Source organism: Pipistrellus kuhlii, unplaced genomic scaffold (genome assembly GCF_014108245.1).
Source record: "Pipistrellus kuhlii isolate mPipKuh1 unplaced genomic scaffold, mPipKuh1.p scaffold_m20_p_11, whole genome shotgun sequence".
Classification (NCBI taxonomy): domain Eukaryota; kingdom Metazoa; phylum Chordata; class Mammalia; order Chiroptera; family Vespertilionidae; genus Pipistrellus; species Pipistrellus kuhlii.
In genome coordinates this window covers 12,033,060-12,048,090 of record NW_023425416.1, presented here as the reverse complement: position 1 = coordinate 12,048,090, position 15,031 = coordinate 12,033,060, and the positions used below count along the sequence as shown (strand labels likewise).

Below are 15,031 nucleotides of genomic sequence, written 5' to 3'. Positions count from 1 at the left end.
GAATGGTAGTATGGGCAGAGATGCAAAGTGGACAGGTCCTACACCCATGTGCTGCAGTTTAAATATCCCAGCTATGGAATCCAAGCCCCACACCAGGCTCCGTGGCCCAGTGTTTCAGTGCCAGGAAGAAAAGTCCCCATAACTTCTGCCTGTGAAAACCAGGGGGAGATTGTGGCTGAATGAGATAAAGGGCTCCTGAAGGCATTCCTCTTAAATGTCCCATACACAGACTTATCTGGACTCACTTGCTCTAAACTGCAGTGCTGGGTAGCAATTCAAAAGGTTCCAGGGACATATGTGAGGAACCCAATTGTTTGGCTTCAATCCATATGGAGGTATCTTTAGTCATCTATCCCCAAGGTATGGAAAATCTGTATCCCTCTCTGGGAACATGTTGTATAAATTCCTCTTTGATATACATATCCATGAGTTTACTTATCTTTTGCTGTTAAAGAAATTTCTCATGTTGTCACCTTTCCACCAATCATATCTTAGTCCCTTGTTGTTACCCATAGTCTTTTTTTCAAATCTCTTGACACCTAGCATGTGACTAGCATACAATAGATTCTCAATAAGTAATCATCATTACATCAATACTAGAAGCCTGGTGCACAAATTTGTGCACATTGAAAGGAAATTAAGTAGAAGAGATATTTTAATACCACTATTCACCCTTTCTCTATAATAGAAGTGTCAACCAAATTCATGATCAACAATGACAGATGGAAACACACCTGTGCAATTGGCGCCAGCAAGAGCTTAATATATGTATCGAGTAGATAAACTTGCTTAATTAGACCTGCTAAACTTTTTCCAGTTAAGTATCCCAACTTCTCTTTAAAGTAATTGTCAGCAACAGAGCCGTAAATATGAACACAAAGCAGATCATCATTGTAGATCATGCAGGGAGAACAAAAGGTGAAATATTTAACTGTAGCAGTGTTTGACTATATTCTGTGCAGTGAGAAAACCTGAAGTGATTTTCAAGTTCCACCATTTCTCACTTCTTTTCAGTCATGTCAAGTTTCTAAACTTTCTAAATCTCTGTTTTCCAGCTAATGAAAATAGGATTCTACCGAGTCTCCTATCTACCTTCTGTGAGGATCAAATGAGATGAGGCACGTGAAAATGCTTCACAGACATTTGGTTAAAGTGTAAAATGTTTGCACCTGGCTTTAAAGCAAATCAGGTTCCTGGGCTAAAGAATCTTCAAGGAGGCTAGTCGTTAAGGAGAGAAAGTGGGTGTTGCTACATGACATCATTACCCGGTGCACACAGACACCATTTCTGGGCTGGGCTGGGCTGGGCTGTGGGCCACATTTTGTGCCATGTCATCTTGGCAGTGTTGACTGCGATTTGGTGGGCTCTTGAACGGTGGTGGCAGGGCCTGTGTCCCACTGGGGTAAGCTGAGCATTGCTTTGTCGGCACTAGGTCCATGGTGCCGTTTCTTTATAAATGGCTAGTGCACATCATGGCAGCTCCTGCATTGAGCATCTGTCCCCTGGTGGTCAGTGCACATCATAGCGACTGGTCAGACAGTTGGAGGGACACTTAGCATATTAGCCATATATATATATATATATATATATATATATATATATATATATATATGTATATATTTTAGGCCTGGTGCATGAATTCGTGCATGGGTGGGGTCCCTCAGCCTGGCCAGCAATTGGGGCCATCTCACCCAGTCCTGATTGAGGCCGGCCAGCCAGAGGGAGGGACTGTGGGAGGTTGGCTGTGGGAGTGCACTGACCACCAGGGGGCAGCTCCTGCGTTGAGCATCTGCCCCTGGTGTTCAGTGCACAACATAGCTACCGGCCAGTCACCCAGCCATAACGGTCGCCTAGGCTTTTATAGAGAGAGATAGATTAGATGCATTTCCTTTGTAACTGTCATTTTGAATTGTCTTTCAGTTTTTTTGAATAAGAACCATAATATTTATAATGAATTCCCAAATACCAAATGCCAGCAATATAGCTCTTAAAACCCATATTGCCATCTATGACATGCTTGCTCCTCTGGGCAAAGAAAATGAGATCTGTTTCTAAATTTCTTTCTTTTCAAGACTGGTACTTGGCAGGTGGTCTTAGAAGAAGCTACTTTGTAATAGTTTCCTTGAATATTTTCAAAACAATCAATATAAAAAATTGAACTCACTCCTTTCTTTTTAATTTCACTGGTCATCTGTCAAAAGCAAACAAAAAGACAATTAAATCAAGCAGAAATTTTTAAGTGATTTAATTTTTTAAATACTAAAGTATAGTTTAAAATATATGTAATATTTTTAAATACTAATTATATTGAAATTGACTTAAAATAATTAAGAATTAAAACAGCATTAAAATATAGTTTTTAAAAAGAAAACAACTTACACTTGGAGGATCCTCTGGCTCTGGTGATAAACGTGTTCTTTTACTTAGTGTTTTGTCTAATTTTTTTTTGGCTCCCTCAATTCTGAAATATATAATTTAAAAATGTATGTATCTCTTGAAGATAATAGCATTAGGACATATTATTAAAACATTACAATGAATATTTTTTCAACAATACTTAAAGAACAGTTCTTTATCTGCCGAAACTGGTTTGGCTCAGCCGTAGAGCATCGGTCTGCAGTCTGAAAGGTCCCAGGTTCGATTCTGGTCGAGGGCACGTACATTGATTGTGGGCACATCCCCGGTAAGGGGTGTGTAAGAGGCAGCTGGTCGATGTTTCTCTCTCATCGACATTTCTAGCTCTCTATCTCCCTTCCTCTCTGTAAGAAAAAATCAATAAAATATATTTTTTTTTAAAAGAGTTCTTCATCTTACAAAATTTTCTATGAGAAATAAATCCTCAAAAGCCATTACCAATGAGATCTTAATTTTCCAATTATTCATGTATAATGTAAAAGAATGAGACAAAAATCAATTTTTTTTCAATTATAGCTTATTAAAAATTTTTAAAGTTCATCCTGATGCATTGTGGGCCTTTATATATATTCTCTCTCTTCATTACCACCCTTCAGAGAAACTTTTCCTTACCCCTTATATAAAGTTGCACTTCATTATCATCCCTTTTATCCTCACTTACTTTGATATATAGCACTTAGCACCACTTGACATAGAATATGTTTTATCCATTTCTATCCCCAGTGCCCAGTGAGTACCTGTCATAGAGTAGGTGCTCAATAAATAGTATTTAATGTACAAACTTATCACCCATAAAATACTCCTTCATCTGTAAGTAAAGTTACATCATCATATTATATAATCCATCACCAAATATGTATTGAATGCTTATATTATGCAAGATACTCTACTAGGTTTTATTAAAATACTAGAGGCCTGATGCACGAAATTCAGCATGGGTAGGGTTCCTAGGCTGGGCTGGTGATCAAGGCCAATCTGTGGGGCAACTGGTGGGGCAATCAAGGGTCGCCCTCCCCCACCACTGGCACCCGCCTTGGCACCACCCACTCACTGGCCTCGCTCCCTGACACCTCCGGTTACCTCCCTCTGTGGGGTGACCGGCAGGGCAATCTGGGTCCCCCGCTGGCACCCACTTTGGCTGGCCTGGAGCCTGCAGGCTGGGGCAGCTCCTGCATCAAGCATCTGCCTCCTGGTGGTCAGTGTGCTTCATAGCAATCAGTCATTCTATTGGTCAGTCTGCCATTTGGTTTATTTACATATTAGGCTTTTATTATATAGAATTACAGCAACAAATCTCAAGGAATTTAAACAGAATTGATAAGTAGATAAAAAACAGAGTGCATGGTATGGGACCCTGATGAATCAGAGGGAAAAGTTCACTTCCACCTGGAGATATCTGTAAAAGTTACAGGCTAAATGAACAAGTTAGTATATGCAATGAGCTTCAAAGAAAGAAGAGGATTTCAGGTAGAGATGTGGTTTTCTTGGGTAGATGGATCTAAAAACACAAAGACCTCAGAAATATCGTAGAAAGGCCAGGAAATGAACAAAGGGGAAAAAACAGGCGTAGGAAATTGTCTAATTTTCCCAGAGTTTATGAGACCAGATGAAGGTAAGTTTGGAGAAGTGGATTGGAATAACCAGTCAAAGGCCTCAAATGCCAAGCTTTTTTACTCAATAGACAATGGAGAATCACTAAGAATTTTTGAGCCTCGGAACATTCGGAAGAGAAATCTACCAATTGAAAAGGCTAAATTCACTGTAGGAAATGGCCAAAGTAGAGAATATTCAAAGAAAATTTAAGAGATCTGAGGGAAAAATTGAAGGATATCAAGCATAACAGGAAGGAGGAAGAACAGCAATTGAAGGAGGCAAAGGAGATATGATTAGAGACAAGAAGAGAACCAAAAGGAATTTTGAGGAAAGGAAAGGAAATTAGTTAATTTTTGAGAAAAGGAAACCATAAAATTATAGACTGGTAAACTCCATGAAGACTAAACCATGCCTGTTTTGCTATCTATACCACTTAGATAATGTACAGTAAGGTCAATAAATATCTGTGGAATCATCAGAACAGTGGATTTGGAAAAGATCTCATATGTCTAATTCATTACTAATGTATGAAGACTCTAAAAAAATATCAAATTGCACCCTAAGTGGATGAGGGGGATAACATTCATCACTTTCTACAGTAGCCCAATTTATTGTCAGCTAGCTCACATTCTTAGAAACAAATTTCTTATGTTGAGTTGTAACCTTGTAACTTATATTCTTTGGAGCTTTTTACAAAATGTCATATCCTTCTTCTTTGCTATCCTCCCAAAACTTAATAATACCTGTCCAGTTCTTTCAACTATTCTTGTCAAAAAAAAGTTACTATTTATGAAAAGCTTATTATATGCCTTAAGGTCTTTATATACATGGACCTCATTTAACTCTCACAAAAATCCTAAGAGGTGAACACTGTTCTAATCTCCATTTGATAGATAGTAAGATGAAGATCAGTAAAGCACCTGACTTGAAAAATTCACATGGCTAATAAGCTGCAGAGATGGAATCTGACCTGAGGCCTAGCTGATGCCAGAGTCTATACTCTCAACCATTAACTGAATTAGCTTTCTTCAAATGAGATCATTTCAAAATCCCTCACTCCTCTTTATTATGGTTTATCAGTGTCACGTGTCCCTCTTTTTTTTTTTGTCTGTAATGTTTCATTTCTTTTATTTAAATAATATTCTATGCAAGAGAGGCAAAAAGTGAACCTGAGTTAATTCTTTGCATTAAGTAAATAATTCTTCCTCTATTAAACTCTGCTCTTCCTTTTCAAAAAAAAATCTTTTCAAAGAATGAAGAAGGAAAATATAAAACAAAAAGGGAATTAATAGCACCATAAGGAGACTTATATTTCCCTCTGTATTTCATCACATATTGCAAAAATTAAATGTGATCATAGAAGTGGAGGTTCTAGTTAGGCTAATAGCAATAAGCATCTAATAAACTGTCCTGTATTTCCTTTTACAATCAAAAAGTATTTCAACTAAATTTGGCATTCAATATTATTTTATATTAGTTTTGCAGCATAGTGATTAGATCTTTATATAATATACAAAATGATCCCCCCAGTAAGTCTAGTACCCACCTGGCACCACACATAGTTATTATATTATTGACTACATTCACTATGCTTTACATCCCTGATCAGCATCCTTCTTAAAGTATGATCTCAGAATTTCAGATGCTGTTTGACCAGTGCAGAGTGAAAAATTTATCTCCCACATTCTAGACATTCTATTATACATTTATTTTTAAAATATATATGTAAATAATTTTTTAATGATTTCAGAGATGAAGGGAAAGGAAAAGATAGAGAACGAGAAACATCAATGGTAAGAGAGGAATCATTGATCGGCTGCCTCCTGCATGCTCTACTGGGGGTGGAGTCCACAACCCAGGCATGTGCCCTGACTGGAAATCGAACCATGATCTCCTGGTTCATAGATCTATGCTCAACCACTGAGCCACACCAGCTGGGCAAGACATTCTATTGATACATTTATTGAAGGAGCCTGAGACTAAATGAGCCTTTTTGAATAGCCTTATTTTCCTATTTAATTTTATTGATCCCGATAAGACTAAAATTGCAAAGGCTTTTGCACATGAAGTAAAAAAAAAACAAATGGGCCTGGAATATTGTCCTTCCTCTTTTAACCATCAGGGCCCAGGCTACACTTCCCTTCACCCTTCATTATCTCCCTAAACAGCCTACCTCTCGTAATTGATATTTTCAAGGAATTTGCCTTATACTTTGGTATGCTAATTGGCATTAGCAGTCTAGCACTGAAATTATCCCAACATAAATATGCCTAACTTCCCTTAGTTCTTAATATATAAATGCCACACCCTAATATAGCAAAAAATTCCTGGAGTGTTTTCTCCCATTGTTATAAGCAAAAAGAGCTAGGAAAAATATATGGTGAGTCTTTTTCAGTCTATCTATTTTTGCTTTGTGTGATAACAATAAATAAACAAAAACTGGATAATTTTAAAGGACTGTGTGAAACACTACATGCAGTGAAGGAAAGGATAGTCTGAACAAAGAGTGATATAGTAAACATGGAAAAATGGCTCATTCCCAGGACTCTGGAAAGCTACAAAATGATTTTGGCTCAGCCAAGTCTTTCCAGAATCTGATTCCAACAGGGAGCCCTGTTCTGCCCACAGTTGGACCTCCTACCTCATTCCTGGAATACTAGTCACAGACTGCACCCACCTACCTTTGTATCAGGGAAGATTATATTCCTATTGCCTAACCGGTAGAGGTAAGCAAGGAATGGAGAATAACAAAATCCACAGTAATCCAGAAAGTGTGTTTCTAATGTAAAAACTTTTAATTCCAAATACATTTTCCCAAATAAAACTCATGGCAATTCTAATATCAGCATTAATACAGCACTCTGCTTCAGATTTTTTAAAATTCTTTAATCCTTACCCAAGGATATGTTTTTTATTTATTTTTGAGAGAGAAGAAAGAGAGAAACATCAATTAGTTGCCTACAACACACTCCAACTGGGAATCAATCCTGCAACCTAGGTATGTGCCCTGACCAAGAATCAAACCCACAACCTTCTGGTGCACAGGACAACACTCCAACCAACCAAGCCACCTGGCCAGTGCTGCTTCAGATTATTTTGAAGCAGGATTTTTTTATTAAGCACCCAAGTGAGAAAGGTACTGCATATAGATCTGTACAAAACACCATAAAGGTAAAGTTCTCCCTTAAAAATGTCATTCATTCACTCACTCATTCACCAATAACAACATGCCAGACACTGAGCACTTTGTGTTGAGATCTCTGTCCTTGAGCATGTCAAAGTAAAGTAGAAGACAATAACAACTAAGAAAATAAACAATACATTATGTTATAACACATTCTCTCCTCTCTGCTCATGACATCCTGAACTTCTACTATACCTCCTATCAAATTGGAGGCACTTTCTGAGTCTGTTTGCTTAGTTTGGCCCTTCTCTATCCAACATCTAAATATTATAATTTTTGAAGGCTTAGTCCTAGGCCTTCTTCTCCTCTCAATATTCCCTCTCTCTCTCTCTCTCTGTATTTCTCTCTCTCTCTTTCTGTATTTCTCTCTCTCTCTTTCAATCTCCAATTACTCCCCATAGCTTTAAAAATTATTTATATTCTGCTGACTCCTAAATTGGTATATCTAGCCTAGGCCTCTTCTCTTATATATCCAACTGCCTAGTTAACATATTTCCTCCTAGATGTCACATAGCACCTCGATTCCTAAAAAGAATCATTGCTTTTTACCCCTCACCCCGCAATCATCTCCTGGACTTTCCAATCTGCTATACATATGAACATTACCATCCACCTTGTTACCAAAGGCAATCCAGTAGCAAGTCCTATTGATGCAGGCTCCAAAACATATCACCTGCAAATCCACTTCTCTGTTCCTCCATTGTCTCCAGCCTTATCCAAACCATAGAAGCTCTCTATGCTACTATCTGCGGCAATTTTTTTTCTATTTCTTTCTAATCTTGCCCTCTTCCCTCCACCTCAGTCTATTCCTAATAGCAGAGTGATATTTTCAAAGTGTAAGTTGGATTTCACGTCACTTCCCAGTTTAAAACATTTCAATGGCTTCTACTGAATTTGAAATAGTATCTGAATTCCTTATCATGTTCTGCAAAGCCTTTCACAATCTATCCCCACCTTTGTCTCCATATTCACCTGATACCACTCTTCCCACAGCCCCTAATACTCTGGTGCATTGGCCTTTTAAATTACTAGAACACACTAAAAGCATTCATATTTCAGGGCTTTCATGCTTGCTATTCCCTTTGCTACAGTGCTGTTCCCATGGTTGTTTAAATGATAACTTTAGATTCTCTACTTCAATAGCATTTCCACAGGCCTTTCCTGCGATGTTCCTTGCCTATCACACTCTATCCCACTATCTTATTTGTTCATAGGACCAACGTACATATAAAAGGTTAACATACTTTTAAAAAAACATATTTACTATCTGTTTCCTCCCATTAGAACATAAGCTTCTTAAAGATACAATTCTTTTTGTGTTCCCTATAGTCTCCCCAGTAGTAAGCACAGCAGCTTTGTAACAATAGGTACTTAATGTCTGCCAAATGATGTAAGAGTAATATGTGACAGAGTTAAAGATGCATTAAGGGGATTAGGAGAAGTCTTTCCAAAGGTGGTGATCCATAAACTAAGCCTTGAAGAACTAGTGTAATTCGGGCAGGCAAATACTTCCAGTGAAGGAAACTGCAGGAAGCAACTGTAAAATTTATTTTTTATTTAAAAATTTTTCTCATTGATTTTTAGAAAGAGAGGAAGGGAGAGGGACCCAGAGCAGAGAGAGAAACATTGACATGAGTGAAACATTGATCAGACCGAAACCGGTTTGGCTCAGTGGATAGAGTGTCGGACTGCGGACTGAAAGGTCAAGGGCATGTACGTTGGTTGCGGGCACATCCCCAGTGTGGGGTGTGCAAGAGGCAGCTGGTCGATGTTTCTCTCTCATTGACGTTTCTAACTCTCTATCCCTCTCAATTCCTCTCTGTGTAAAATCAATAAAAATAGCCAAAACCGGTTTGGCTCAGTGGTAGAGCGTCGGTCTGCAGACTGAAAGGTCCCAGGTTCGATTCCGGTCAAGGGCATGTACATTGGTTGCATGCACATCCCTGGTTAGGGGTGTGTAAGAGGCAGCTGGTCGATGTTTCTCTCTCGTCGATGTTTCTAGCTCTCTCTCTCCCTTCCTCTCTGTAAAAAATAAATATTTTTTTAAAAAATCAATAAAAATATTAAAAACAAAACAACAACAAAAAAAACACATTGATCGGTTACCTCCTGCATGCCTCTACTAGGGACTGAGCCCATAACCCTGGGCATGTGTCCTGAATGGAAATCAAACCAGCAACCCTTTAGTACATAGATGATACTCAACCAACTGAGCAACATCAGCCAGGGCTGAAATTTATTTTTTACTAAACTATGAAAAATATAATATACTAAAGGCCTGATACACGAAATTCATGCAAGAGTAGGCCTTCCTTCTCCTGGCTGCCGGCACTGGCTTCCTTCTGGCACCCGGAACCTGGGTTTCCCTAGCAGACCCGGCTTCATCCAGAAGGCCCTCTGGAAGGACATCCGGCCTAATTAGCCTATTACACTTTTATTATTATACATTCCTGGAACTGCAAGTAATTCAACATGACAATGTGAGAAAGTGAAAGGTTTTAGAGTAAGAATAATACTTAACTCCTAAGGAACCCCCATCTCTATTCTGTAAGTCTACTGAAATGTTGAGTAGAGTCTTAGAAATGAAATGGGTAAAGGATCTTTAGTAATACATATACTAATATTAGTTAATATACCTTATAAGTTTGGATTTAAACATGATTAGATGATTGATAAGCTAATAAAAATATAAATCTAAAAAAAGTTATATAGATCAGTTTAATTGTAAGGAAAATAAAATTTGCAAAAATTAGCAATATGATCATTAACAATGTAACAAATAAAATTTAGTCAGTTGCAAAAATATGTTTAAATGAGGCAAACCACGTAGGAAAAGAGAATTCAGAAAGAGAAGCTGAAATGTACCAAGAGAATTTTTCCATTTTATCATTCAGTGTGAGGTTAGAATCGTACAAATAAGCTCACTGTCTTTTTTTTTCTTAGCTATCCCCAAAAACCTATAGAGTCAGGTACCTAGGAAATTCCCAGTAACGGCTAAATTAAACTGAGACATCCTTATCACAGCTTTTGGTGAATGGTTTTAATTTCCACTAAATTGGAGAGGAAAGGACAGGATGTTGTACTACATTTTCTTTTGTAGGTAAAAAAAATTTAAATACAAGTAGTTTTAGGATATATCATAAAAAATCTGGTTTGGGTGGCTCAGTTGGTTTGAGCACCAGGATTTTGAGCTCAATTCCTGGTCAAGGCACATTCAGAAAGCAACCAGTGAGTGCATGGATGAATAGAACAGCATGTTGATGTTTCTTTCTCTCAAATCAATAATTTTTTTTAATTTAGATATATTAATAAGTATTTGTTCAAATGCAATATTATTCCTAGAGGCCCAATTACTTGGTTTTACTCTCAAAAACCAGTATGATTATAATATGTAAAGAGAAGGAATCATATGGTGCTTAAAATATGTGAACCTTAGAACCAGATTGTGTAACCTTGGATAAGTTATTAACTTCTCTGCAACTCAGTTTACACATCTATACAGAGATAACAGTAGGACCCATCTTATAGGGCTGTTGTGAGAAATATAGGTGAAGTGATAAAAACAATGCTTAGAGTAAGCACTTACAGTACATCACTCACTGTCATTATGATTACTTTTCTATTGTTTTCCTAATTGAACTTTAAGATGATATAAAACTGTTTATGAAAACCTACATAGTTAAAGCTTTTTATTTTTTATTTTTAAATTACTAGATAAATTAAACATTTTAATATGGAAAATACTAGTACTTTGAGGTACAAGAAGAAAATTTAGATATTTTTAATTTTATTTCAGAGGAAGGCAGAGAGAGAAAGAAACATCAATGAGAAAGAGAAACACCAGAGGAACACAGATTGGCTGAGGAGAACCTAGGCATATGCCCCAACTAGGAATTGAACCTACCACCTTCTGATATATAGGAGGCGGCTCCAATCAACTGAGCCACATGGGCAAGGGCAAAAATTTAGGTATTTTTATAACCTTAAAGTAGAAAGAGATTCTTTGAAAAATTGGGAGAAATATATTTGACCCATTATTTTGGTAAATGATCCTATATAATAAAAGGCTAATATCAAATAGACCGAATGGCAGAAGTACCGAACAGCCGGTCACTATGACATGCACTGACCACAGGGGGCATGTGTGGAACATGGCAGGCATGGCCACAGTGGAATGGTGGAGCAGGTGAGTGGAGGCGCCGGTCGCCGTCATCAGGATGAGCCTCTACTGGTTCCTAAAAATTCTTTGCTTCTGTGCCCCATGGTCCCACCTGGTGCTCACACCTGCCGACACCCGCAGCAGGTGCCCAGCACCAGTCCTGATTGCTCAGTGCCATCAGCAGGTGCAAGCAGCGGCTGCTGGCCCTGATCATCCCTGAGGGCTACTCCACCTTCCCCTGTTCTGAGGGGTGATCAGGGCACCAGCTGCCACTCGCACCCACTGCTAGTGCCAGCCGCAATCACTCCACACCCTCAGCAGGTGTGAATGGGGCTGATGCCATCAGCACATGGGAATGTTGGCAGTGAGAGCAGGTTACCAGCAGATGGGACCAGAGCCGTGGCGGGAGGGGTTGGGCAGGGGTACGGAGGATGGGCCAAAACCTACCCCTCTGCCTCCTGCAGCCTCGTGAACCACAGTTTCTTTCAAGGTACACTAGGCCCCTAGTAACCATATAATAAGCCCTGAAAGAAAAATGATCTATGGACATGGTAGAGAGTTCACACAGAACTAATTCAAATACTCCCAAAAATATGAAAAAAGTTCTATCCCAATACTAATTAGGGAAGAGCAAGTACAATATCAAGGAGACTTTATTCCCCCCCCCCTTTTTTTTTTTTACCATTAAAGAGGATGCTCTTTAATTCATTGCTGACAGAAATGGAAATTCACACTTCCCAAGGCAATTTGGCAATATATGAAAAATGTATACCTTGTTTCTAGGAATTTATCTTAAAGATATAAAGGTGTGTGTAAGAAATCAGCTACTGGGATATTTATCACAGCACTGCAAAATGTCCAGAGAGGACTGATTATATACTTTGTGGTGTAAAGATAACAATGGAAAACAGTCATTAAATATGATGTGATGGAAGTATACTTACTGACATAAAAGAGCTACACAATGAAATGGAAATACAAAATTTATACAGCAGTGGATTAAGAATGGGTTTATAAAGCTTTTTACAAAAATACTAGTTCCCCAGAGCACAGATTCATGCATATTGAAAGAAAATGAATTAGAAGGTGGCCGGCAAAGCAGGACTAAGCGAGACAGGACAGATACACTCTGGAGCCAAACTCCCACGGTCCCTCCCCGTCCTGCCGCACCTGGGATGGTGCGGTGGCTCGAAGTGTGTGAGTGGAGTGAGTGGGGTCCCTCTGGTGGTGGTGTCCCTCGGCCTTGCCTGTGGAGATCAGGCCGAAACCAGCTCCCCCTGAGAGGTCCCAGATTGCAAGAGGGCAGTTCTTGGGTGACACACCCCAGAATCGGGCTCCTTCCTCTCTGGTTCCATGATGCATCACCCGAGAACCACTACTGGTAAGTCACTGCAGCTCTTGTGTTGAGCCTGCCCCCTGGTGGTCAGTTGTGTCATACCTACTAGTCGGTCGGCTGGATGGATAGTTGCTTGCCTTTTATATATATAAATGAACACAAAATCATTTCACTTGAATTCTAAACAAGAATTATTTACTAATATGCTACTTACACTAACTGATTAATTGTCTTCTTTTGCTCTTTGGATCTTCTATACTTCAGAAGCTTACTTTGTTTTGGTGTATCCACACCTATGTCTTCAGGAGGATGAACAATGGGAGGTAACTTCAAGTTCAGAGCCTCCTTTTCTGCTGCAATGGCAGCTTTGTTTGGATCTGACATCTTGGTCTCCTAAAGATTAAAATACTCTATAATCTGAGGAGAAAAAGTCCATAAAGCCATTATTGTAAAAACTAGCCTCTATATATTGATAACATACCTAATATATCAATCCCCAAAATTCTAGGCCTTTTTTTAAATTTATTTTTTATTTTATTTTATTTTTTTTATAAGAACAATTTTTATTCAAAGATCCGTAAATGATCCCTCTTTTTTTTTTTTTAATAAGTTTTTATTGTTCATATTATTACAAATGTTCCTTTTTTTCCCCCCCTCTAGGCCTTTTTAGATCTTCCTCTCAAGTATGGTTTTAGTCTTCATGGCAGTTAAGGCATTCTCCCTCCCAGAACACACTGGTGCCTTTCCCTTCCCCCTCCTCGTCCAAGGCACATTACCATTAGCTTCCTTACTCCCAAGCTCCAAGAGCCCTTCCTTTAACCTCTATAACTTGTTTCCTAAGTCCATTTCTTCCAGGAATTACTTTTTCTACCTCTGTGATTTACTAAATAAATGTACTCTTACAAACACACACACACACACACACACACACACACACACACACACTAAAACAAGAATGGCAGTTGAAATAAATGGGCAGGGATTCCTGTTAGAGTTCTAACCATCCACTTACTATAAAAAAGTGAAAAAAATCACTTCCAGGTTAGGGCTTTAGTTTCCTCAAGGATGAATTTACAGTTCTAAAATTCTCTGTTCAAATTTTCCCAAAGATGCAAATCACAACAACAAATCCAATTGTTGAGGTATAATCTCTCTCCCCCCAAACCAACTTAATATCATTATTTAAATATCAATGTCGTATCTTAGTTTTGCTACCTTCCTAGAAAGTGATACTATAATAAAGCACAAGTAAATGCTGGACAATTAACTGATACAACTGCATTTACCCGTAATCCCACAGAATTTGGAGATTCCTGCCATGAAAAAGGAAGTATTTCTTCAGGCATCTATTTGGTGATCTCTTGGCTTTAGAGAGGGGTGAAAAGCTGAAGACAAATAAGTACCTGTCTCCTTTTCACTACTTCTCAGCTGCGCAGATAAGAGGGAAACGTTCAGTGAACTTCTCTCCTGGCTAAAGAAAAAGGAAAAGGGAAGGGCGAAACTTCAGGAACCCCACGGACTGATAGGCAGTAATCTGCCTCAGATACAAAGTTGTCAGTCGCCATAGAAACTGCCCCTCGCAGCTGGAGAGATTGGGTAAAGGTTGCCTGGGGAGGCAGTTGCTGAGCTGCAACAGATTAGGACTACCTGCCACAACAATAATTCATTACACAAGTAAATGGAGGGTAGTTGAAAAAGGTTGTTTTGTGGGGGTTTTTTGTTTTGTTTTGTTTGTTTGTTGTTGTTTTTCTACTTGTCTTCCTTTGGAAGGAGTCCAGGGAACCAGAATCTTCAAATTGTGGAAAATGGCAAGACTGGGAATTAGGATCGGTTGGAAATAGACGTAAACACTCACTTCAATTGAGGCTCGAGTATTCAAGTGTCCCCATAGTAACCTTTCTATAAATATTGCAACTAATCAGCAATATAATTTATCTTGTTTCTATATTTGGTATTTATTTATATGGCACTTTTTCTTCAGGAAATCATTGGCAAAAAAAGGTTAAGGTGTATAAATTTTATGAGTACACTTGGAATCAGAAATGTGAAAAACTTCCCTATTTGAGGCTGCACAATGGATATTCATCTTAAGTATAATAGCTTAACTACTATGTGCACAAATAAATGGGGGAAAATAAGTCCTGGGATATATTGATGGCCTATTCATTCAACAAATAGTAGTATTTGAGCATCTATTTGCCAGTCACCATAATATAGGCTACACTGTTGTGTCTGGCATACAATAGGTCCTCTATGGGGGTGACTGGATAAAGAAGATAAAGGCATTAGATAAAAAACATATATGCATACCCCATGTGCACAAGACAATAGTTTTATGAAGGCT

At 38.5% G+C, this 15,031-nt stretch overlaps 1 protein-coding gene across 1 annotated transcript in view; it reads right to left on the bottom strand.

Annotated features, from left to right (window-relative positions):
* The window catches only part of DNAH12 (dynein axonemal heavy chain 12), a 203,643-nt gene extending 188,612 nt beyond the window's left edge, over positions 1-15,031 (bottom strand). Inside the window, exons 1-5 of the mRNA XM_036430765.2 lie at positions 14,441-15,031; positions 13,975-14,154; positions 12,902-13,106; positions 2,380-2,461; positions 2,165-2,191 (exon numbers count right to left, since the gene is read on the bottom strand). Coding sequence (XP_036286658.1) covers positions 2,165-2,191; positions 2,380-2,461; positions 12,902-13,071 — 279 coding nt within the window. The 5' untranslated portion in view covers positions 13,072-13,106; positions 13,975-14,154; positions 14,441-15,031. The remainder of the gene's footprint in view (positions 1-2,164; positions 2,192-2,379; positions 2,462-12,901; positions 13,107-13,974; positions 14,155-14,440) is intronic.